The 24,282-nt window shown below is 34.9% G+C and overlaps 1 protein-coding gene across 13 annotated transcripts in view; it reads left to right on the plus strand.

Moving 5' to 3' along the window:
* Positions 1-24,282, plus strand: part of MYCBP2 (MYC binding protein 2) — a 272,995-nt gene that overhangs the window by 108,315 nt on the left and 140,398 nt on the right. For all 13 annotated transcript variants that reach the window (XM_013057218.2, XM_013057219.2, XM_013057220.2 and 10 more), the window contains 9 exons: positions 4,989-5,161; positions 6,210-6,335; positions 6,429-6,556; positions 12,250-12,341; positions 14,781-14,915; positions 16,738-16,821; positions 17,843-17,939; positions 20,637-20,829; positions 21,341-21,615. In XM_013057218.2, the coding sequence (XP_012912672.1) occupies positions 4,989-5,161; positions 6,210-6,335; positions 6,429-6,556; positions 12,250-12,341; positions 14,781-14,915; positions 16,738-16,821; positions 17,843-17,939; positions 20,637-20,829; positions 21,341-21,615 (1,303 nt within the window). The remainder of the gene's footprint in view (positions 1-4,988; positions 5,162-6,209; positions 6,336-6,428; positions 6,557-12,249; positions 12,342-14,780; positions 14,916-16,737; positions 16,822-17,842; positions 17,940-20,636; positions 20,830-21,340; positions 21,616-24,282) is intronic.

Below are 24,282 nucleotides of genomic sequence, written 5' to 3' on the forward strand. Positions count from 1 at the left end.
TTGAAGAGTTAGGGAAAGTTTTCTGAGCAAGCAGAGCTTAGTAGACCCAAATACTTTGGTGCAAAAACCTGGTGGTGTTTTAGGAATTTGTAGAAACCTAGTGTGGTTAAAGCATAGTGAGTGAGCAGCATGAAATAAATTCAGAGGGGTAGGCAGGACCAGGACATGTAGGACTTTGTAGACTGGATTAAGGAAATAGAATTTTCTTCAAAATAGGAAGTTTTTGTAAGATTTTGACATTAAGTGACATTAAGTCACTTGGGAAGTGACATTAAGTATTATACTTGTTTTGTGAAAAAATAAATGGGAAGGAGGCAAGAGTAGTTGTAGGAGGTTCCTGCAGCAGTGCAGGGGAGAGATGATGGCATGAAACTTAGAGTGGTAGTGGTGGGAGGGTGATGGAGAGGAGCAGTCAGCAGCATATTTTTTGGAACAGAGCCAATAAAACTTGCTTGTATTAGAAAGTGGTTAAGGAAAGAAAGTAGTCAAGGATGATTTCCAAGGTTCTGATTTTGGCATTTGAATAAACATGGTGGCATTAACCAAGCCAGGAAAAGTTGAGAAAGGGACAGATTTTGTTTAAGATTTCTGTTTTTGACATGTTAAGTGAGCCAGGTTCAAAGGACTGCTCTGGACTGGGATATATATTTGAGAATTTTTAGTTTAGGTGTATCTAAAGCTATGTTATTGGACACGATCACATAGACAGAGGATGTAGGTTGAGGAGGGCTTTTAAGATTTAGAGAAGTTAGGTGAGATAGGAGAAACTAGTTGGGAGACTAGAAGGAGCAGTTTACGAACTACGGGAAAAAGCGAGAGTGTGTGTAGACATAGAAATTAAAGGGGGAGTGAGTCAAAAAGAAGAGTGTTCAGTGATGTTGGAATACTGCTGAGGGCTTACCTGAGTAGATGACAAAAAATTCCATTAGGTTTAGCTACTTCGAAGTTATTTGCAATTTTGAGAATAATTTCATGGAAGTGGTAGATGTGCAAACTAGACTGGTGTTTGAAGAATGAGTGGGGCATTTCACTTCTGGCAATTTGGTAAACTAAACACTTTGAAGGGGCCCCTATGCTTTAAAAAAAAAAGAAAAGTTTGTATTTTTATACATTGGCTTGACACTCAGCCAAGATGTTGCTAATATACTGCCCCTGTTTTCTGCCCCCATCTCAAAGAAAGAAAGCCAGCATAAAAATAAAAGTCATGGGCGCCTGGGTGGCTCAGTGCGTTAAGCCGCTGCCTTCGGCTCAGGTCATGATCTCAGGGTCCTGAGATCGAGTCCCGCATCGGGCTCTCTGCTCAGCAGGGAGCCTGCTTCCCTCTCTCTCTCTCTCTGCCTGCCTCTCCATCTACTTGTGATTTCTCTCTGTCAAATAAATAAATAAAATCTTTAAAAAAAAATAAAAAAAAAAAAATAAAAAAATAAAAGTCATACCTCGTGCGGTGACCCTTGCGAAGTAAGCAGTCAGCACTATAAACATGGGATTTCACTAGGGGCAAATGCTGATAAGCAGTGCTGCAGTTTGGAAAACATATGTTGTGCTAGCTGTGAGGTGACTAAGATGGAAACTGATCCTGAAACTCTGTTAAGCTTCTGGCCTTGGAATGATGCCTAACTGAGATTAAATAGGTAATACCCCTGTGTCTCCAGCAGAAGACAAGTGTAAATCATCTTCAGAGAAAACCCCTCCTCTGTTTAGGCCCATAGGGTTTTCATTTATTAACATTCCATCAAATAGGAGCACAAAGTCCAAGATTGCTTAACATATAAACAATATTACTGTTAGTGAAATTCAGCTAAAGACGAACAACAAGATCAGTTTCATCTTGGAATTAGCAGAAACAATATAAATTATATATGTAATGTTTAAAAATAAAAGGTAAAATTGATCAAGCAAAAGAAACTCATAATGAGACTCAGAATGATGAGGCATATTTGAAAAACAACCAAACAAAACTTTTATAAGTGAAGAATAGTTGTTTACCTAAATGCATGAGTAGACCAGATTTGAAGAATTGAGAGGAAATTACACAAAATGCCACAGAAACAAGAATATAAAAAATATGAAAAAAATTTGAAGAATATAATGAAAAGATCTAATAGAAGTCCAAGAAGGAAATTTTAGAGATTAGAGAAAATAGAGGAGAAACAATATTTGAAGAGATAATGCCTAAGAATTTTCCAGAACCAAAAAAAAAAAAAAGATTTAAATTCAGAAATATTAGAAATTATGTGTTCCCATTATTTGCAACCAGGAGAATTATAGGGAAACTATAGAACACTAAAGACCAAGAGAAAAGTTTTAAAAGCAACCAGAGAAATAGAAATAAACACACACCAAAAAAACCCAATTAGATTAAGAGATTAAATTATAAGCAATTGTACTAATTATAGCAGGTACTTTCATAGAATTTATTCTACACCAAGTATTATTTTTAAGTTTAAAATAAAAAAATTTGGGGCTAAAATACACATAAAATACATAAAATAATTGTGCTAAAAAACATAAAATGTTACCATTTATAAGTGTATAATTCAGCAGTGTTAAGTATATTCACACTGTTGTCTAGTAGATCTCCAGAGGTGTTTTCATCTTGTAAAACTGACACTCTATCCGCAAAGAACAACTCTCCACTTCTCCTTCCCTCCACCCTGGAGCAGCCACCATCTACTGTCTATGCATTTGACAACTTTTGATAAAGAAGTGGAATCATACAGTACTTGTCTTTTTTGTGACTAGCTTATTTAACTTAGCATCATGTCCTTGAGATTCATTCGCATTGCACCCTGTGACAGAATTCTTTCTGAATTTTTTAAGACTGAATAACATTCCATTGTATGTTTCTACTGCCTTTTATTTACCCACTCATCCATCCATGGTTGCTTAAGTTGCTTCTACCTCTTGGCTGTTGTGGATAATGCTGCTATGATTGTGAATGTGTAAATACCACTTCAAGGTTCTCCTTTCAGTTCTTTTGGATATATGCCGGAAGTGGGATTGTTGAGTTTTGTTTCTCTTATATTTAGTACACGTGGATCATCAAGCACCATTGATTGAGAAGTCCATCCTTAATAAATGAATCTGAATGTTAGCTGTATCTGACACAAATCAGATTTTCAAAAAAATGATTATTTTCTATGTAGGCTTACGAGTTATGAAAAAATGATTACTTTGGTCTTCCTTCCTGTCTAGTCTCGTACTTAAGCTTTAGGAGCTATGTTTAAAATTATCCACAGCAGCATTTTTTTTTTTATTGGAAAATTGAATGGTGTTTGTTTTGTTTTGTTTTGTTTTGTTTTTTTGCTATCAGTAATAGAATGGACAAATAAGGGGCACCTGGGTGGCTCAGTCAGTTAAGCGTCTGCCTTTGGCTCAGGTCATGATCCCAGGATCCTGGGATGGAGTCCCACATTGGCAGAGCAGGGGGAGTCTGCTTCTCCTTCTGACCCTCCCCCTTCATGCTCTGTCTCTCTCTCACTCTCTCAAATAAATAGATAAAATCTTAAAAAAAAAAAAAAAACAGAATGGACATATAGTTGTAATATAGTCACATGAACTCTTAATATTTTACAACAAGATGGGTGCCCGGGTGGCTCAGTTGGTTAAGCAACTGCCTTCAGCTCAGGTCATGATCCTGGAGTCCCAGGATCGAGTCCCACATCAGGCTCCCTGCTGAGCAGGGAGCCTGCTTCTTCTCCCTCTGACCCTCCCCCTTCTCATGTTCTCTCTCTTTCAAATAAATAAATGATAAAGTCTTAAAAAAATATTTTACAACAAGAATGAGTGAACTTAAAGAGTCATACATCACTTTAAAAATACATTGTAGGGATGCCTGGGTGGCTCAGTTGGTTAAGCAGCTGCCTTCGGCTCAGGTCATGATCCCAGCGTCCTGGGATCAAGTCCCACATCGGGCTCCTTGCTCAGCGGGGAGCCTGCTTCTCCCTCTGCCTCTGCCTGCCATTCTGTCTGCCTGTGCTCACTCTCTCCCCCTCTCTCTCTCTGATCAATAAAAATAAATAAATAAATAAATAAAAATAAAAATACATTGTAAGAATATTGTTTGAAGAAAGATAACAAAAGAACAGTGTATCCTGTTCATATACGGTTCAAAATATGAAACTTAAGTTATACACAATTTTGATATAAACATATGAAAAAAATCTTAAAAGCAAGAGAATGGTAAACTCTTGAAATTCAAGGTAATTGCTAATTGTTAATTCAAGGTAATTTTGAAGGAAAAGGGAAGAAATTGAGTAGGGAAGAAAAGCCGAGATAGTAGTAATTTTCTTTTTACTAGTGCATATTATTCTTCATTATTATTATTATCCATTATTCTTCATACCTCATTTGAAAATATTTTGTTACTATTATTTTGTATGTACTGTGTAGTTGATAAAAACTTTTCCAAAAAGAATTCATAGCAAAAAGAAAAAGTGGTAAAGAAGTAGAGGCAGCTTTTTGAAAATGTTTTTGTGGAAGAGATAAGAGAAATGAGATGATGGAGGATATTGTGGGTCGCTTATGGGTTACTGTTTATTAGTGTTTGAACATCTACATACACTTTACTAGTGCTTTCTTTCTGAAAACCGCATTCCAGGTCTTTTGCCCGCTCTTGATACTGGATGGATTGTCTCTTATTGGTTTACAGGATTGTGGATATTGTTGTTTTGTCTCATACGTATGTGTCACCTATTTTCTTTCAACTTGCCCTTTGTCTTTAAACGTTTTTTATGGATAGTATGTATAGAAGCTTCATATATGTATGCTGTTGCTCTGTTACTTATCAAGTATCATGATCTATAATACTGTTTCATTCAAATTATTTCACTTCTAGTGACAGATAATTTTATTTATATATTTAACTCAGAAAATAATGAACTACATTTTGTCCTCTTTAAGCTGACTATATTCTCTTTGTATCATCAGTTGTACTTTGGAAATTTAGAAACTGTATGTTGAAGTGCTATGATTATTCTTTCTTGAAGGTTTCGACCAAATACCAGAGAACTGTGGTGTTACAATGCAGTGGTTGCTGATGCCAGACTTCCCTCTGCAGCAGACATGCAATCCAGATGCAGTATTCTAAGTCCTGAACTTGCCTTACCAACAGGATCCAGGGCTCTCACCACCCGATCTCATGCAGCTTTGCACATTCTAGGTAGGGTTGCTCTTTTGATGATCAGCTAATTTTCATTAATATGTGCTGAGGATTTTTTTAAAGAATATTTAGATTTGTGTTTTATTTTCTCATATGTGTTAAACAACAATATTCTAGTTGCAATATACATTAAACCCTCTAACTTAAAGAAGTTTATCAGTCCCACAAACACCAACATATCAGACTTGAACCAACACAATTCATGTATGGCCAAACATAAAGCATTCCTGAATATAATTTCTATCAGGAAAATTTTTTTAAATACTGTTTTTTTCAGTTTTAATATAAAAACTTTAGAGATGCAGATGGAATATTCAAATGTATAATTATAAAATTTAATTTATATACATTTTTAAATAAATTCTACAAAATGTTTTTATATAATTATGAATTTTGTATATATTACTTGTTTTTTCTTATATAACACCATTTTCACAGCACACCAACTTCACTTCTATTTAATTTAAATATAGCATTTTTTCAGAATTTATATATATTCTTTTCATAGAAGTTATATACCAATCCATGTAACTACTTATTTATTGCTTTTAAGAAGACTCGTTTATGGTTATCTAAAATTTTCAGCTCTGAAATCATATTTCTAAGTATAATTAAATAGATCATACATATAATTCCTTGCTTCCTTTTTCTCAAATTTCATGTGGTAATCATTGTAAACATCCAAAACTTGCATTGATTAAGGTTCTCTCAGCCTGCTATGTCTTCCTCATGTAGAACTCTTAAGAATCTAAAAGTAATTCAGAGTTTCATAAAAGGAAGAACCTTGTAAAGACTCAAAGATTGAGCGAGTCCAACTTTTCAAGTTTTTGCAAAACATTGATATATAGAATGTGTTTACATATAATTACCCAAATAGAGAATTCTTACTGGTTATAGGTATTCTTTCATGAAATATTGTTTAAAGCTTAGAGTGCATTTTTGAGCACACTCAGAGTTGATTATTTTAATTTGTCCCCTACAGCATCTTATACCATCAGTATAATGGGAAATTTTAATATCAAGGAGTTGAATTTTTGTTTGTTTCTAGGTTGCCTTGATACCTTAGCAGCTATGCAGGATTTAAAAATGGGTGTTGCAAGTACAGAGGAGGAGACTCAAGCAGTAATGAAGGTTTATTCCAAAGAAGATTATAGTGTAGTAAACAGGTTTGAAAGTATGTATATTTATGTTTAAGAAATATTGTTATTTAAGTGAAATATATATACATAGATATTTTATAACATTAATTATTATTTATATCCTTTAGGTCATGGAGGGGGCTGGGGTTACTCTGCTCATTCAGTAGAAGCTATACGTTTTAGTGCTGACACTGATATTTTACTTGGTGGCCTTGGTTTGTTTGGAGGGAGAGGAGAATATACTGCTAAAATTAAGGTAAGCAGATTTTGACACTGTTGCCCTTTTTTATTTGAAGATGTTGGTTTTGACTTAGTTTATGATTTTATATACATATAATATATAATAGAGGACTTGAGAAAACTCTGCTAAAATGTAATGCGATAATACTAGATCATGGACTCATTAGAAAATCAAAAGTCAAGATGGGAGAAAGTGAACAGAAAATGATTTTTTAATAATTTTAGGCTGAAAGAGACTAGTCCATCTCAGTCATTTGTACTGAACTTCCTAGTGGTCTAGTAATAGCAGGACATTTTGATATGCCTCCTTTCTGTTAGCCACTTTAATGACAGGTGCACAGCTGTTTTGATGCAGGGACATTTTGATGTAGCTTTAAAAGTTTTTTAGCATTTTTGATGCCAAATCCTTTGTAAACTGACATGATCACCCTGAGGCAGGGACCAGGGATGAAGCTAGAGATAGAATATGGGGTATGGATTTCATCGGGTAGACAAAATAAAAATAATCAAAAGTCCTCAGTTTACTGTACCTGTTCATCTCAGAAAGGGTCTGCAGTTATTCCAAGCAAAGGATGTGCTCATACTTTGAAAATTCACTAAGATCTTGAATGTTCCACTTCTCGGATTAATCTGGTTTTGCCTTTAAAATAAAAAAGAGGGGCGTGTCTGTGGCTCAGTCAGTTAAGAGTCTCTGACTCGGTTTTGGAGATTGAGCCCCAAGTTGGGCTCCACACTGGGGATGGAGCCTGCTTAAGATTTTCTGTCCCACTCCCTCTTCCCCAACCTTCGACCCCTGCTCACATGTGTAAGCTCTCACACTCTCTCTCCAAGAAAAATTAAAAATAAAAAAAATTAAAAATAATTTAAAAAATAAAGAGAGAAAACTATAGTTTGTGCCTTAATTTCAGTAGCAGGCTTCATTAAAAATTCTAATTAAATGCCATCTGTTTAGGAGATCTTTTCTTACTCCTCTCAGTAATATCTAAAACTTATATTACTATGTTAAAACTCCCTTACTATGATTGTTTTTGAGGACACGTCCCCTAGAAGCTGAACCAGAACTGACAAACTGTTGAAGATATAGCTTCTTTCTGGCTGTAATTGGAATACACATGCTAAAGAAATACAGATAATATGGAAATTAAAAAAGAATTACAAGCCCCTTGAGTTATATAGAGGATAGGGATGAAATAATAATTAAGAACACTTAATTATTAATACAGTGGCATAGGTAGGTAAGTAGGTACATATGAAGGAAGGAAGAAGAAAAGAAGGAAAGGAAAAGAAAAGGAAAAGGGAAACAGTTTTGGTTTTTGGCTTATTTTAGAGCAACTGCTTTCAAAGGGTTATTGAAAATGTCTTGATTTGAAGTCAAGATAGAAAAGCAAAGGCAATGATGCAGTGCTAGTTGGCAATTCCTATTAAGTTTTTGAGAAGATACATTTTTTTCTGTCCCTGAAAGGTTTTTCATTTTGTTTTGATAATATTGAACACCATAGTGACCCTTCTCTCCAGTAGTTGTGGTATAGAAGTATATAGGCCTTCCGTAATGCTGTTTATATATTAGGTATGATTTTTTTCCCCCTCAAGTCTCAGATCTCCTTTTACTCCTCCCATTCCCTGAAAGTGAACTTGCCTTTGAAATTCAGTTATCGGGGCACTTGGGTGGTTTAGCTTGGGTCATGATCCCAGGGTCCTGGGATGAGCCCCACATCTGGCTCCCTGTTCAGCAGGGAGTGTGCTTCTCCTTCTCCATCTGCCTCTCCCTCAGCTCATGCTCTCTCTTTCTCTTCTATACGCATGTTCGTGCGCTTTCTCTTTCTTGCAAAAATAAATAAAATCTTTTTAAAAAAGAAATTCAGGGGCACCTGGGTGGCTCAGTGGGTTAAGCTTCTGCCTTTGGCTCAGGTCATGGTCTCAGGGTCCTGGGATCGAGTCCCGCATCGGGCTCTCTGCTCAGCGGCAAGCCTGCTTCCCCCTCTCTCTCTGCCTGCCTCTCTGCCTACTTGTGATCTCTCTCTGTCAAATAAATAAAGAAAATTTTAAAAAAAAAGAAGAAAGAAAGAAATTCAGTTATTAATGAGTAGATTAAGGTTTTCCAACAGAAGTCTTTTTTTTTCTCCATTCACCTCTTTAAGATATACATTTTTTTTTCTAGCAGTAAATCTTGTTTTTTTATTTTATTATCATATTTCTGGTTGATTCTTCTCTTCTGTAGGTTTGTCCTCTTCTACCTGGAGACTAAATTCTTCTAGACCCAGCCCTAGCCCCTGTTTCCTCTGTATTTTCTCCTAAATATTCTCTAATAAGCCCAAAGTTTAAATAGCTGTCAGAGGGACGCCTGGGTGGCTCAGTTGGTTAAGCAGCTGCCTTCGGCTCAGGTCATGATCCCAGCGTCCTGGGATCGAGTCCCGCATCGGGCTCCTTGCTCCGCAGGGGGCCTGCTTCTCCCTCTGACTCTGCCTTCCACTCTGTCTGCCTGTACTCGCTCTCGCTCACTCTCTCTCTGACAAATAAATAAATAAAATCTTTAAAAAAAATAAATAAATAAATAAATAAATAGCTGTCAGCATACCATAATGCCCAAATTTTGAATGTCCAGCTCTGACTTCTTCTTTGACCCATTTCCATGTGAGTGCTTTTAAGGCATGACAGTTGTTGGTCTTTATGTTGCAACTGAATTCATGCTCTTTCCCTAGGATGTGGCTCTCTTCCAGTGGTTTGTCTCTTGAATAGTACCATCCACCATATACTTCTTACCATAAGGCAGAAACTAGACATCTGTCTTGATAGGTTCTCTTTTATCTCTTTCCTCCTGCTAGAAGACTCTTCCACCATGAACTACTCTGGGCAAAGGTACTTGTGTACTTGTCTAGCCATAGAGACTAGCCACCTAGCTGGACTCTGTACATATTCTTAATTTTATGTACTTTTTATTTACATTCTCTCTCTTTCCCTTCCTTCTTGAACGTACTCTAATCGGCGTTTTGCCCCCCACTCTACCAAAGCTGCCCTGGTCAAGAATGTGAGTGATTTCTGATTGCTGAAGCCAGTGGTCAAGGCTTAGTCCACCTCTTCCTTAGCCAGTCAACATAATTTAATCTTATCAACCCCTTCTTTTATATACTATCTTCACTTGTCTCCCACGGTACCACACTTGGTTTTCCTTCTGTCTCACTGACTGCTCTTTTAAGTCTCATGCTGGTTACTTATTATCTTCCAGACCTCTACATATTGGAGACCTCTTCCAGACCTCTATAAGAACTCAATCTTGGGCACTTTTTAAATCTACTCATCCCTGGAGTGATCCAGCCTTATGGCTTAAGTATTTTTCTTCTTATTATTAAACCTCAAAAGTCATATATACAGCTGCCTACTTTGCTTCTCCTCTTGGATAGCTAATAGGCATTTTGGATATAGCATATTTAACACTTATCTTCTGGTCATCTCTCTAAACCTGCTGAATACTGTATTTTTCCCATCCCAGCTAATTGACCTAGAATAAACTTTATTCTTCCAGCTGCTTAGGCCAGAAATCTTGGAGTCATCATTGCCTTCCCTCTGTCACACCCCACATCCCCTTCAGCAGCAAATACTATTGTCTACACTTAGGAAATAAATCTAGGATCTACACTTCTAAAAACTATCCCTAGTACCAGACTCTGCCACTCCTCTCTGTTCAGATTCCTGCAATGTCTTCTTATATTAGATTAAAAGCCACAGGCCTCATAAGGGCCCACAAAACACCAGAATTCAGTGCCATTATCATTCTGACCTTACGTTATACCAGCTGCCTCACTCTAATCCAGCCACACTGGCCTGCTGTTGTTCCTCAGGCAAGCCAGGCATACTGAAACCTCAGGATCTTTGCACTGGCTACTCCCTCTCACTACAGCTCTTTACTTCAGTACCTATGTGATTACTTCCTCATTATCTTCAGGTCTTGACCCTCTGGTGAACCTACTTAAAACTAAATCCTCTCCCTTACCCAGAAACTTACTTCCAATAGCCACCATTTTTTTGTTTGCATTGTTCATCCCTATATGCAAGTGTCTAGAATTGTGCCTGTCACACAGTATGTGTTAAAAAATAATTTATTTTTTAAAGATTTTATTTATTTGACAGAGAGAGATCACAAGTAGGCAGAGAGGCAGGAAAAGAGAGAGAGAGAGGGAGGAGGAAGCAGGCTCCCTGCCTAGCAGAGAGCCCGATGCGGGACTTGATCCCAGGACCCTGAGATCATGACCTACGCTGAAGGCAGAGGCTTATTAACCCACTGAGCCACCCAGGTACCCTGAAAGATATTTTTTGAATATAAGCAGGGGAGCCAGGTTAGGGGGAATTCATTAAGGACCTGTATGTCATGCTACAAAGAAAGAAATGAGAAACCATTGAAGAATTTTAAAGAAGTATTCCAATCAGATACTCATTTTAAAAAGAGTACTGGGGGTCATTAAACAAAAATAAAACTTTTTAGCTCTGTGGTGTATGGGCCAGAGCAAAGAGAGAACTGAGATAAGAAGACTGATGAGTTCTAACTAATAACCGTGAGCATCCTTGAATTGACAAAACTTCAATACAAGCAATAGAATAGATGTAGTGATGGCAGAAAGATACAGAAAAAAGGATTATTCCAGGTTTTTTATCTGAGTGAGTAGGTGAGTGATAGTGCCATTAATCAGAACAGGGGAAGCAGGAGACAGGGGAGTGAGTCCCTTTAGAGCTATGAGATCCAGCTGGTGGTAGGCGGTGTGTGGCAGGTGGATGTAGTGACTGTTGAGAACAAGAGCTGAGCTGGAGACAGATTTTCACATCATTAGCATATAATTGAAAAAATGAAACATCTACCCTAGTAATTGCCTAGTAAGTTCCCTTCTCTTTGTCCTTAGTGTTTTATCTGCCTTTTTTGTAGTTCACTGCTGTAATTCTCCAGAGAAATAAGGGGTTTTTATTTGTATTGGTCTATTTTTAAAGAAAAAAGATCTCTTCCTGATAATTCTCCTTTATTTTAATTTAATTTCCTCACTTTTCCTCTTTGATATTAACTATCTTATCCTTTTCCCAGACTGTTTGGTCCTCCCCTTGTTTTATAACCATTTGTTTCCTCTTCATCTCTCCTCTTCCCATGCCGTATTACCTCGAACTACTTTTTGTTATCCGTGTTTTTAAGGATGCGTATCTTCTCTTATTCCTCTGTCTCTCCGTAGCTAACACTTTTGTAGCCTTTCTTTCTGGGTATTTTTCTAAGTGCTTACAAAAAATTACTTTTTGTAATTCTCAAAAATTACTACGAAGTAGGCACTGTTAGTGTCCTCCTTCCTTTTATGGATGAGGAAACTGGATCTCAGATCTCACAGATTCTAAGTGTTGAAGCAAAATTCTTCCTCATTTGAAAGCTCACGTAGATAAAATGCGTTGGTTGAGTTCTCTCATTCCATCACATGTTTATATTTGGTACAGAACAGCTGAGAACATTTGCTATAAATAGATGAATATATAAATAAGGAGGACTGAGATTTACATAGGCCATAAGTTTCTTAATTTAAATATGTAGGGTTGTGTATTTAACATTTAAAAAGCAGGCATTCTGATTTTTGTATTCTGGAGTGTCCAACACATTATTGGAAACACACAAAATTATAAACATATTATTCAGCAGGTTTGCATGACTGAGCAATTGGACATGATGTGTTTTTCTCCTTTTCCCAGCTATTTGAGTTGGGTCCTGATGGAGGAGATCATGAAACCGATGGAGACCTTCTTGCAGAGACCGATGTGTTGGCTTATGACTGTGCTGCCAGGTAAAGATTTCCTCATTACTCAGCAGCATCCTCACATACTTAATGTAAAAAAATTCATTGTGAGTGAAGAAATGTAAGAATGCTGTTTTTAATAATCTGTGGGGATGCCTGGGTGGCTCAGATTGTTAAGCATCTGCCTTCAGCTCAGGTCATGATCCCAGAGTCCTGGGATAGAGTGCCACATCATGCTCTCTGCGAAGCCCTCTCTCTCTCTGCCTCTCATCCCTCTCTCTCTGCCTGTCACTCTGTCTACTTGTGCTCTCTCTCTTTCTCTATCAAATAAATAAAATCTTTAATAAATAAATAATCTGTGATCAGATGCTTGAGAAATTAAGCTGTATATTAGGTAAAGGAAGTGTTGTATTTAATAGAACTGTACTAAAACTAATATTGTTTTCCGTATTTGTATTTTAAAAGATAAAATATTTCTCCATTGAAGATGAAAATATACATATATTTTGCACACTTTTATTTTCGTGTATCGCTTAGAGAGCACCTACTGTGCTAGCTTTCTAGTAATGTCCTAGAATTATTTACTACTTGTAGCAGTATGTCTACAGTACCAAATAGACATAGCAGGCCATAATTCAGATCACTCATGTGGCCTGACACCATGCTTGTAGTATGTGCTTGAATATAACACACTTGGGGAGGTGGCCAACTTTACTGAAACCTGTTAAGATAATGGGTTTTCTGTTACCAGAATCTGGATGTTTATTTATAAAACTTCATTAAAATGAAGAGAATTCGCTTTTATCAGTCCTCTCTGTGTAATCCCAAGAATTCTCTCTTGTGTTATGACAAGTTAGTGATTTGTTTCAGGGGATATAATGATGAGGAAAAAATAAAGTGAGGTGGCGCCTGGGTGGCTCAGTGGGTTAAGCCGCTGCCTTCGGCTCAGGTCATGATCTCAGGGTCCTGAGATCGAGCCCCGCATCGGGCTCTCTGCTCAGCAGGGAGCCTGCTTCCTCCTCTCTCGCTGCCTGCCTCTCTGCCTGCTTGTGATCTCTCTCTGTCAAATAAATAAATAAAATCTTTAAAAATAAATAAATAAATAAAAAATAAAGTGAACCTCATAATAGTAATAATAAACTGTACTTACCAGTAATAACTATGTTAAAACCTTGTGTGTTATATATAGGCTTTTTGCTTATGTAAGTGCTCCATAAATATTACTTTTTGTAATTGTAATGTTTTGTATTTACTAAAAATGGTAGTAAGACATTAAGTTTGCTTTTAACAGATAACTGCTTTTGAGAACAAAATAGTAAACCCACAGAAAATTTTTAGTTTTTTCACTATAAGCACTCACGAGTATCAGAAGATATTTTTTAGTTGTTTTTTATGTGATATACAAATGAAGATTAGGAAGATTTTAGGAAATTAGTTGATTGATTTTTAACAGAGCCTTAAGATGGCATTGTCACTTAGTATTTATTTTTGAGCATATAAATATGAGTCAAAAATATATCATTTCAAAAAAAAATATATTGTTTCACATACAGAGAATCACCTAGATTTTATTCATTTCCCTGCTAACAAAACCCAGGTTCCTAAGGCTAGAATCAAAGGACTTCAGTAATCTTTTACAACATCTTTTTTAACTTTCTGCCTAACTATACTTTTTTATCTGTCTTAATGCTTTAACCTGACTGGACCTCTTGTCATTTTTAAGCCCTGTTTTGTACTTTCATACCTCTACAGTGCATTAATTTTTTCCCTTCCTCAGATACCCTTCATTCTTTTCTCTATCCCAGTAACAACCACTACAGTCTATTACCTAAAACTTTATCAGATCTCCTTATTTATATATAAGCTTTCTCCTTCTATTTTAGTAAATTTTTTTGTGTGGTTACTGTGACAGGCACAGTTCCAAATACTTTATCTGAATTTCCTCAATCCTCAAAACAGTCCTGTGATCTAGACATCATCTTCATCCCTATTTTCACATGAAGAAACTGAGTCACAGAGAGGGTGTAATATCTTACCCAAAATTACACAACTAGCAGATCACGAAGCTGAGCCTTGATCTCAGGCCATCTGACTCCAGAACCATTTTCTTAACATACTTCCTCTCAAAACACTTTAAAACTGAAATTCATAGTTTCTTTTTCCAATTAAATTGGCATGTGGTTTTTTTTGAACAATTAAAAAAAAATTGTGCTATTTTAATGAGAGCTTTATAACATTTAACCAAGTTTTAGAATTCAAGGTAAGGAGTGCCATCACCATGACAACAAATGACTATTATGTGTATGTTCCTGTGCAGATATTTTTAGTTTTTAATTTGTTTCAGACTTTTTAAAATAGGTTTTTAATGATGTTCAGTAAGAATCTTACACAATGAATTTCATGTTTTATTTATAAAGGATATATAACAAATATATGTAACAGAGTAGTGCAAAGGCATTGTCTTTGACTCACTAATTTTTCTCTCAGAGAAAAATATGCAATGATGTTTGATGAACCAGTTCTTTTGCAAGCTGGTTGGTGGTATGTAGCATGGGCTCGAGTGTCCGGACCCAGCAGTGACTGTGGATCTCATGGACAAGCTTCTATTACCACAGATGATGGGTAAGCAAAATGTTTAAGAATTACTTAAGCAACTCTCATTTTTGTTAGTGGAATATTGTTTTAGCAGCTCAGTCTCTCAGAAGGATAAAAGTGTAAGTAAGACTAGATCATAATGTGACTGCCAAACATTAAATTTATGTAATCTCGTGCCAGTATAAGGTCTAGACAGAACAGGGAGAGAACAGGACTGCTACTCTTTGCTTTTGTCATTTGTCATTTGTATGTATTTCTGGGTGTTATATCATTTAAGAATTTATTACCAATTAGAAATTACATAAAGTGACAAGAAGAATGAGGAACTTGGAAGCCATAAAAAAGAAATAAATACTTGCTATAAAATTTGACAGTCCTTATAAAAACAGTTTATAAATTTCAGTTTTAGCAATATGAGATGACACAGCTTTAATAAGATGTAAGGGGAGATTTACTGTTTAAATTTCATATGGAGAGTGCTTTTTAGTTTATAAAACTCTTTCATATCTATATTCTCATTTGATGCCCTCAACAGTTTTGTGAAACTGTTATTAGCTCTGTTTTCCGCTTGGGAATAGAGAAAGAGGAGGTGAACTGACTTGCTGCACATCGTATCCCGGCTGTGTGGCAGAATGAAAACTAGACCTGGAATCTCTTTTGACTCTAACTCCAGCCTTCTTTATTCTTGGTACTCTGGATTTGTGTGTTTGAAAGGACTATCATTTAGAAGAGAAATTCAGTTTACTCCTTACTCTTCTTGAGCATCTATTTGAAATGAGTAGAAGTTATGTAATAGTATATTTCAGACAGTTTTGTTCAGCTTATTAACAAAGCTCATCAAAAACAGAACAGTCTAATTAATGAGGAAAATTCTTTGTTCCTGAATGTTCAAGTGGAATGCATAAATAAATTGAGCCTGCTGTAAAGTATCCCTTTCACACTTACTCTAAGATTGTGTGCTAGCACTAGGGAGACTGCTTTGATCCTGGACTGTGTGATTCCATATGCAGCTCGTTGAACTTTGAAGTATTACAGCAGTTTGAAGCTAATTCTAAAGCTTATCGTGTATGGTTGAACAGATTTTAAACTCCTTAGAAGTTGAAATATTTTAAACTCTTTAGAAGTTGAAATATTTTGTTAAAAGCTTATTGTTCTGGGGTGCCTGCGTGGTTCCAGGGGTTAGGCCTCTCTGGCTTTGGCTCAGGTCGTGATCTCAGGGTCCTAGGATCGAGCCCCACATCAGGCTCTCTCCCCACCTCCCTCTGCTTACCTTTCCACCTACTTGTGATCTGTCAAATAAATAAATAAAATCTTAAAAAAAAAAAAAATTATTGTTCTAGGGGCACCTGGGTGGTTCAGTCCTTAGGCGCCTGCCTTCGGCTTAGGTCATGATTCCAGAGTACTGGGATCTGGCCCCCAGTCAGGCTCCCTGCTTGGCTGGAGCCTGCTTCTCGACTGTGCCTGCTGTTCTCCCTGCATGTGTGCTCTCTCTTGCGCACGTGCTCTCTCTCTCTCTTGTTCTATCTCAAATAAATAAATAAAATCTTAAAAAAACAAAAAGCATATTGTTTTGGTTAAAGTTGAGCTGGGGGAGACTAAAAGGAGACAGGACTGCTGCTTACCAAGGAATTCCTGATCAGGTTTAATTCCTTTCTTTTATTCATGAAGCCATTTCAGAGCTTGAACCAAAATAAAAACAACTCCTTTTTACTTCTGTTTTTCCTTAAAGAATGAATCTCTGTTCATTAACATACGATTTGAAAACACTGTTGTTGGATTTCTTAACTTCCTTTCATGTATCTTGAATCATGTTGTTTTGTGGTATCATTATTATTTTTTCTCTTCTTAGGGTGGTATTCCAATTTAAGAGTTCAAAGAAATCAAATAATGGTACAGATGTTAATGCTGGTCAGATACCCCAATTATTATACAGGTATTTAGCATATTTATAGTTAATTAATATAATTCAGTCCTTTGTTATAATGATCTAGGATACTATAAAATATATGTGACATAATGAAAGAAATTATTTGAAGCATTCAACAAGTTATAATATACCAGTAGAAATATAGCTATTTTTAACAAAAACACTTAATATTTTGTATATTTTTAAATATCTTCTACATTGAGCTGAATTTTAAACTTCATGACTCAGATTATCTGTATTATGCCATTAGCAGTATTTTAGTAACTTATTTCTTTATCTGGATTTTCATACCCATTTCAAAATATTATAAAGTAATAAAAATTTGTCTTAGAGAAATGATACTGGGACATTAGATGGGGACTTCAGATGCAAGCCTGATTGATTTCCTGCTGTCTTGTGTTTTCTGTTGTGTACTGTAATGGAATGAATAGAAAATCTCTTACTGTTGAGGAGACAAGCTTTGTAAAGCTGAAAAATTTCCTCCTTTTATTTGAAACGTCAAATAATAATTATCCATGTGATAATATTTATTATACTTATAACATTTAAGAATTTTAATTACTTCCTGGTATTTGAGACATTTCTGGAAGCATATGCCTATTATCCATCTATCTCTAGTAGATTACTATAATAATATTTAGAATGAAGAATTAAAATATATGTAAACCCTCACTAAAAAATGTCATTCTTTGAGTGTAAAAAATCTAAAGAAATACCTCTCCAACAGTGACTGTCTCTCATGTCTTTCTTCTGTAGTAATCACTTTTAAGACTCTAGGTGGTGTCCCAAGAAGAGATTTTTGTTTGTTTCTATGCAGTTTATTATAGTTAGAATTCGTAACAATTAGCATTATGAACATAGCAACTTGCTCAGACTACTCCTGGGTACACTGGTCAAATAACTTCTTAATAATATAGCCCTTAAAATTTAATAGTAGCATATCTTGCTATTGCAAAAATGTATATTTTGAAAAGAAAAATGTCATTGGACTTTCCAACATAAATTTATGTGTGTCTGCTACCTTCAGACTTCCAACCAGTGATGGCAGTGCCTCAAAGGGCAAACAGCAAACCAGCGAACCTGTACACATTTTAAAGAGATCTTTTGCAAGAACTGTCTCAGTGGTAAGCCATTTTTTTAAAAATTTCAGGTTTTTTTGTCCAGTGCTCTATTTCATTTTGATATTTAGCATTTAGCCACTTTTCTAAGAGTTTATCTCAGGAGAGTTTTACAAACTCAGATTTTTTTGATATTAGCACTGAGATCCCAGGCCAAAGAATAAAGCCTTTAAATAATGGGAAAATAGAGATGTTGGGTGACTTTACCATGAACTTCAACATGAACTGATATAACCGGTGGGTTTTCTAGTAAATCATGTATGAATACATATGCGGAAGGAGTTAAAAAGTGAAAGAAAAGTTAAGACCGATACTGACAAAAGGCACTAGCCTAATGCTTGAGGAGCTAAATACAAGAGTTATATATCTAAATACTCTGTTGAATTACTTGACTGTCCACATTTTACATTTAAAGAAATACCTCATTACTGGGGTTGCCAGTAATGGAAAAATGGAAAGCCAACATGATTTAATTGTCGTGAAATGTCTGAATGTCAGAAAGCCTGAGTTTAGTTCTTCTTTCATTTATTCGTTGAACATTCTTATGCCAGTTATCTAAATAAACTATGTGATAGCATTGTTATGAATTTCCAATGAAATAAGGGATACAATAATGCTTTTTAAATGTAAGGCACTATATGAATGTGACTTATTCATGTAGTTGGTAGTCTCTCATGTTTGTGAACCGTGTAGGATGAATGCTTTTTTGTCTTCTTTTTTAAATAACAAGATTTATACGCGTTTTTGGCTGGGAAGAGGGTGGAGTGGGGATAAACGATATTAAAAGTATGCTAAGTATACTAAAGTCACCCTGTTACTGTTTACATTTTGATGTATATCCTTCCAAACCATTTTTATACATACACAAACTTGTTAGTGTATATATACAGCATGCTGTACAGTCTCCTTGTTTGTAATAGTAAAGTTTTGCATCTGTTTTTAAAATTTTCATAATGTTAAGGACATAATCCATGTTAGTGTATTCAGTTCTTTGTTAATCTTTTCTTGTATTTGCACAGCATCCCATAGAATAATTGTACTCTTAATTTATTCAGTCCTATACCTATCAATTTCTTGTTTTTTACTATTATGTCCTTCCATATGCATCTTTTGATTACTTATGTACTTATGGGAGTGTTTCTACTGGAAGTGTGCTGATTTAAATTGTGACATATCATGCCAAATGACCTTCCAAAAGATCTATGGTAGTTTATAGAGATAGAGCTTGCAATAAGATTACAAGAACTTTGGCTCCTTGGTATCTTGGCATCCTTTTAGTAGTAAGATCAGTTTGATAGCTTTTGATCCAAATAAGTATCTTGACTCTGTATGTCTTTTTCAGTGATCTTTTTTTTTTGTGCTTAGTAATTTTTTGATATTTGTGTCTAAGTGGTTTTGTGGTCATTAGGTAATTGTTATCTTTATATAAGAAATGTATTCAACTCTTTCTTTAAGAAGCTAAACTATAAACTCTTATCTTGGTATTACTATACCAGAGGACTGGAATTTGGTGGAGGTCAGGGAATAAGTGCTTTGCTTTGAGATTATCTAGTATTTGTCATCATGTAAGTATGGTAAAGCCTGTAGAACAACTAGAACTGAAAGGAATGCTCATTACCCTAAACCCACACTGGAGAATTTAAAAACCTAGTAAGAATATTTTAGTATTTTGTGGTCAATGTTTATCTTCTATTAACTTGTTTATCAAAGGTTTGCTATAGTTTGTATGGTAAAATTTAATAAATAAGTTATTTATTAGTTATTTAGTATTTTGTGGTCAGTTGATATCTTCTATTGTTTATCAAGGGTTGGCTATCGTTTGTATGGTAAAATTTAATAAATAAGATATTTATTGCATTATTTATTAAGTTATTTATTACTTATTAAGTCATTTATTTATTTTTATATATTTATATATATTTATTGATTTATATTTATTAAGTTATTATTTATAATAAATAAGTTATTTAATACTGTCATTACTACCTAATACTAAATAAAATACTTTATTATATTAAAAATTATTAAAGTGCTTTAAATACTTTCAGCTTATTTATATAATACTACAGTAACAGTGTAGAGTTTAATTTTGCTTTCAAGTAATCATGTATTTGTAAATGTTTTTAATTTTTTGCCTTACTTATATGGTAAATTAGATAGGTTGGTAGCAGGGAAACAAAGCTATATTTTTAAATAGGCAAATATGGGGGTGCCTAAGAGCCTCAGTCACTTACGCCTCCGCCTCTTGGTTTTGGCTCAAGTCATAGTCTCATAAGTCAAGCTTTCTAGCCCTGAGTTGGGCTCCATGCTCAGTGCAGAGTCTGCTTGGGATTCTAGCCCTCTGCCCATCCCCCCACTTGCTGATAACACTTTCTCTTTCTCACGTAAATAAATAAATAAATCTTTTTTAAAATAAAGAAATAGGCAAATATTGAAGAATTTTGCTTTTTTACATGCCTAACTACTTTATCTTATTTGTTAAGCTTCAAAGATATTCCTAATGGTAATGTGATAAATGAACTAATAAAATATCCATTATTTGGCCTAATCAAAACTCAGTTAAAAAGTTCAAATAATGTTTTGTTTTGTTTCGTTCTGCTTTTTTCAAATAAAGTTTTGAAGTTCAGTGTCATCTTTCCATTTGATTCAACCTATGGTATCATTTGAACTAATTGTTTTCTGTTTTTTCATATTCTGGATTAGGAATGTTTTGAGTCATTGTTGAGTATTCTTCACTGGAGCTGGACCACCTTAGTCTTAGGAGTTGAAGAACTTAGAGGATTAAAAGGATTCCAGTTCACAGCTACACTTCTAGATCTAGAAAGACTGCGTTTTGTGGGTTCCTGTTGTCTGAGGTTATTGCGTGTCTATACCTGTGAAATTTACCCAGTATCAGGTATGAAACATGTTTTTAAATTACTTTAAGAAGAAAATATTTGACACATTGGAAAGGTCTGTATAGGGATAACCAGGAGTTTAAGATCCCCAGCTGCCTTTAATCTTCTCCTAAAATAAAGACAGAAAGTCAGCTTTCAAGATCCTTTTGTGTTTACTTAAAAAGAATAAAACAGATTACTTGTTATGTTGATAACAAAAAATCATGTTAAACTAAAAAAATACTCTAATAATGTATTATTTTAAACAGATTCGGTCAAATAGAAATTTTTTGAACGACTCATTTGGACTTAAATGCTAAAACCAATGTTTTGGCTTTTTAAAAAATTTCTTCCTACTTACATTTTTAAAAGAAATAATTTTGGACTACATTTAATCTCTAAATTGTTTCATCTCTAAGTTTTGAGTACTTGCAATCTTTAGCTATATAGGAAATTACTTGAATTATATTGAGTATCTCCATGCATGTTTATTACTCCATTTAATTAGCAATCTGCTTTGTTTCCTCAAAGCTACAGGAAAAGCAGTTGTAGAAGAAACTAGCAAATTAGCAGAATGTATTGGAAAAACCAGAACTTTGTTAAGAAAAATTTTATCAGAAGGAGTTGATCACTGCATGGTGAAGTTGGATAATGATCCTCAAGGATACCTCAGTCAACCCTTGAGTCTCCTAGAAGCTGTCCTCCAGGAGTGTCATAATACCTTCACTGCCTGTTTTCATTCTTTCTACCCAACTCCTGCCTTACAATGGGCTTGCCTTTGTGATCTGCTGAATTGTTTGGATCAGGTAATTTCAGTTTGAAAAATGTTAGTTGAAAATATGATAGATTACCTAATACTCTTCAAGAAAATTAAGTGCTATTGCCTCAATATATCTAACTTCTATAAATGATCAATTAGGACATTGATTTGGTATGTGTGACTTAAAGTTGAAAGTCATTTTTTTTCCTGCTTGCTTTATCATGTTTAGCTATAAAATTGGTAGGCACAATTGATATGCTCTTTGAATCTGTGAATGAGTGTGCACATGTACGAGAGCAAGAACAATCATGAGTGCGTGTGTAAGAGCAAGGATAGTGCTAGAAGAGGAGCTTCTGCCAACCCCATAGCTGCAGAACAGTCAGGAGAGAGAGCTATGAGAGAGCTTACTTGCTAAGAACCATTCATTCATGAGGAAACTGCGAGCCTCATATATGTGTATGCTCCACATCAGTTTCAAAATACTGACAGTTTCAAAAAAGCTGACAGAATTTAAGGTAGAAATAGACAAATGTACAGTGATGCTTGGAGACTTCAGTGCTTCTCTTTGAGTAATGAGTAGAACATGTAGATCAGAAAATCAGTAGAGAAATAGGAGATCTGAACAACACCGTCAACCATGTTGGTTTTATTGAAGTTTATAAAACAGAAAGTGCAAGTGCAGAATGCATGTTATGTTCATGTGTACATATCATGTTCACAAAGATAGATTATATGCTAAGCCATAAAACACGTCTTAGTAAATTTCAAAAGATTAAAATTAAAGAATTTCAGACCACACTAGAACTAAATAAACCAACAGGCAAATATATTGAGAAAGGCACTAAATAGACAATACTTCTAAGTAACCAGTGAATCAAAGTAGAAATCCAAAGGAAATTAGAAATGATTTCATACTAAAAGATAAAAGTACAACATCAAAATTTATGACATGTAGCTAAAGCATTCCTTGGGAAGAACTTTATACTTTTAAATAACACTAGCAAAGAAGAAAGGTTTAAAATTGATGATCAAAGTTTCTGCCTAAAGAAGTCAGAAAGAATTAGCAAACGAAAGTAAGAAGTAATAAAGATGAAGGAAATAATAAAAATAAGAGCAGAAAACAGTAAAGTAAAAACAGAGAAAATTGACAAGTTCAAAGTTGGTTCTTTGAAATTAAAACCAAATTAATAAACTCCTAGCAAGTCTGAGAGACAAGAGATAAAGAAAAAGCACAAATGATCAAGGATAAAACAGGGAATGTCACTATAGATGCAACAGACTGATAAGGGAATATTATGAACAACTTTATATTAGTAAGTTGCAACTTCAGGTAAAGTAGACAAAAAGCTTGAAAAATATAAAGTGACCAGAACTGACAAGTAGTAGAAAAATCTGAACTGCCTTATATCCATTTAAAAAGTGAGTTTATTATCGAAAACTTTCCCACAAAAAAAACTCCAGACGCAGATAATTATCATTGGTAAATTCTATTAAACTTATAAGAAAGAAATGATATCAATCTTTAACAAACTATTTCAGAAAATATCGGAGACATTTCCCAACTAATTTAGTCAAGTTAGCCTTATCCTTTTCTTTTTATCCTGATACCAAAACCTAAGATATTAAAAGAAAAAATTAATACAGGCAACCATTACTCAAACATAGATAAAAAAAGCTCTTAACAATATTATCAAATCAAATCCAGCAGTATAAAAGATAAATCACACCCACTAGGGTTTTTCTTAGAAATGCAAGGTTAGTTTAACTTTCAAAAATTACACTTTCAAAAAAAAAATTACACTTCCAGTGTAATTCACCATATTAACTGAATAAACAGGAAAAATTGTATAATCTTCTCAATAAATAATGAAAAAGCATTTGACAAAATTAGCAATCAGTGATAAAAACTTCTCACCAAACCAGGATTTAAGGAAACTTCTTCAACCTAGGATTATAAAGGATAGAGGATATCTACAGAAGAATCTACAGTTAATATCATATTTAGTGGTGAAATATTGAATACCCCCCTAATAAGTTCAGGAACAAGGCACAAGGTGACTGTTCTCACCACATCTATTTAACATTGTCGTAGAAGTTCTAGCACCTTTTCCTCCCCTAAGAAAGTTCACTGTCATCACCAGGGTATACTAGCCTATTTGAAAGATAGTCCAGTGAAGACATCTGGTTAGACAACTTTGTTTTATTTTATCATTACTACTTTTTAAGCTACTTACATACTGAATTTATTCTTGGTATTAAAAAAATGTATTTCATTGTGGCAAGAACTACTTAACATGAGAGTTACCTCTTAACACATTTCGAGCATGTTGTACAGGAGATCACTTGCGCTTACTTATCTTTCATAACTGAAACTTTATACTGGTTTATCACCAGCTCCCCATTTCTCCCTCCTCCCAACCATTCTATTCTCTGCTTCTGTGAGTTTGACTATTTTAGATACTTCATATAAGTGGAATCGTGCAGTATTTTGTCTGTCTGTGACTAGCTTATTTCACTCATTATAGTGTCCTCCAGGTTCATCCATGTTCTATAGCAGAGTAGTGTATTTTACCAGTCAGTTTCCTGGGACTGGATTAGTGCACAGCTTACTGTCTCAACCTGTCCAATCTTACATGGTTGTTTTCTTTGCCACTGAGCAGGTTACAGGCAGGCTAACTTTAACAAATGTTGGTTTAACAGATAGGGTATTGCT

This window comes from Mustela putorius, unplaced genomic scaffold, assembly GCF_011764305.1.
Source record: "Mustela putorius furo isolate JIRA1106 unplaced genomic scaffold, ASM1176430v1.1 tig00003974_pilon_pilon_pilon, whole genome shotgun sequence".
NCBI lineage: Eukaryota > Metazoa > Chordata > Mammalia > Carnivora > Mustelidae > Mustela > Mustela putorius.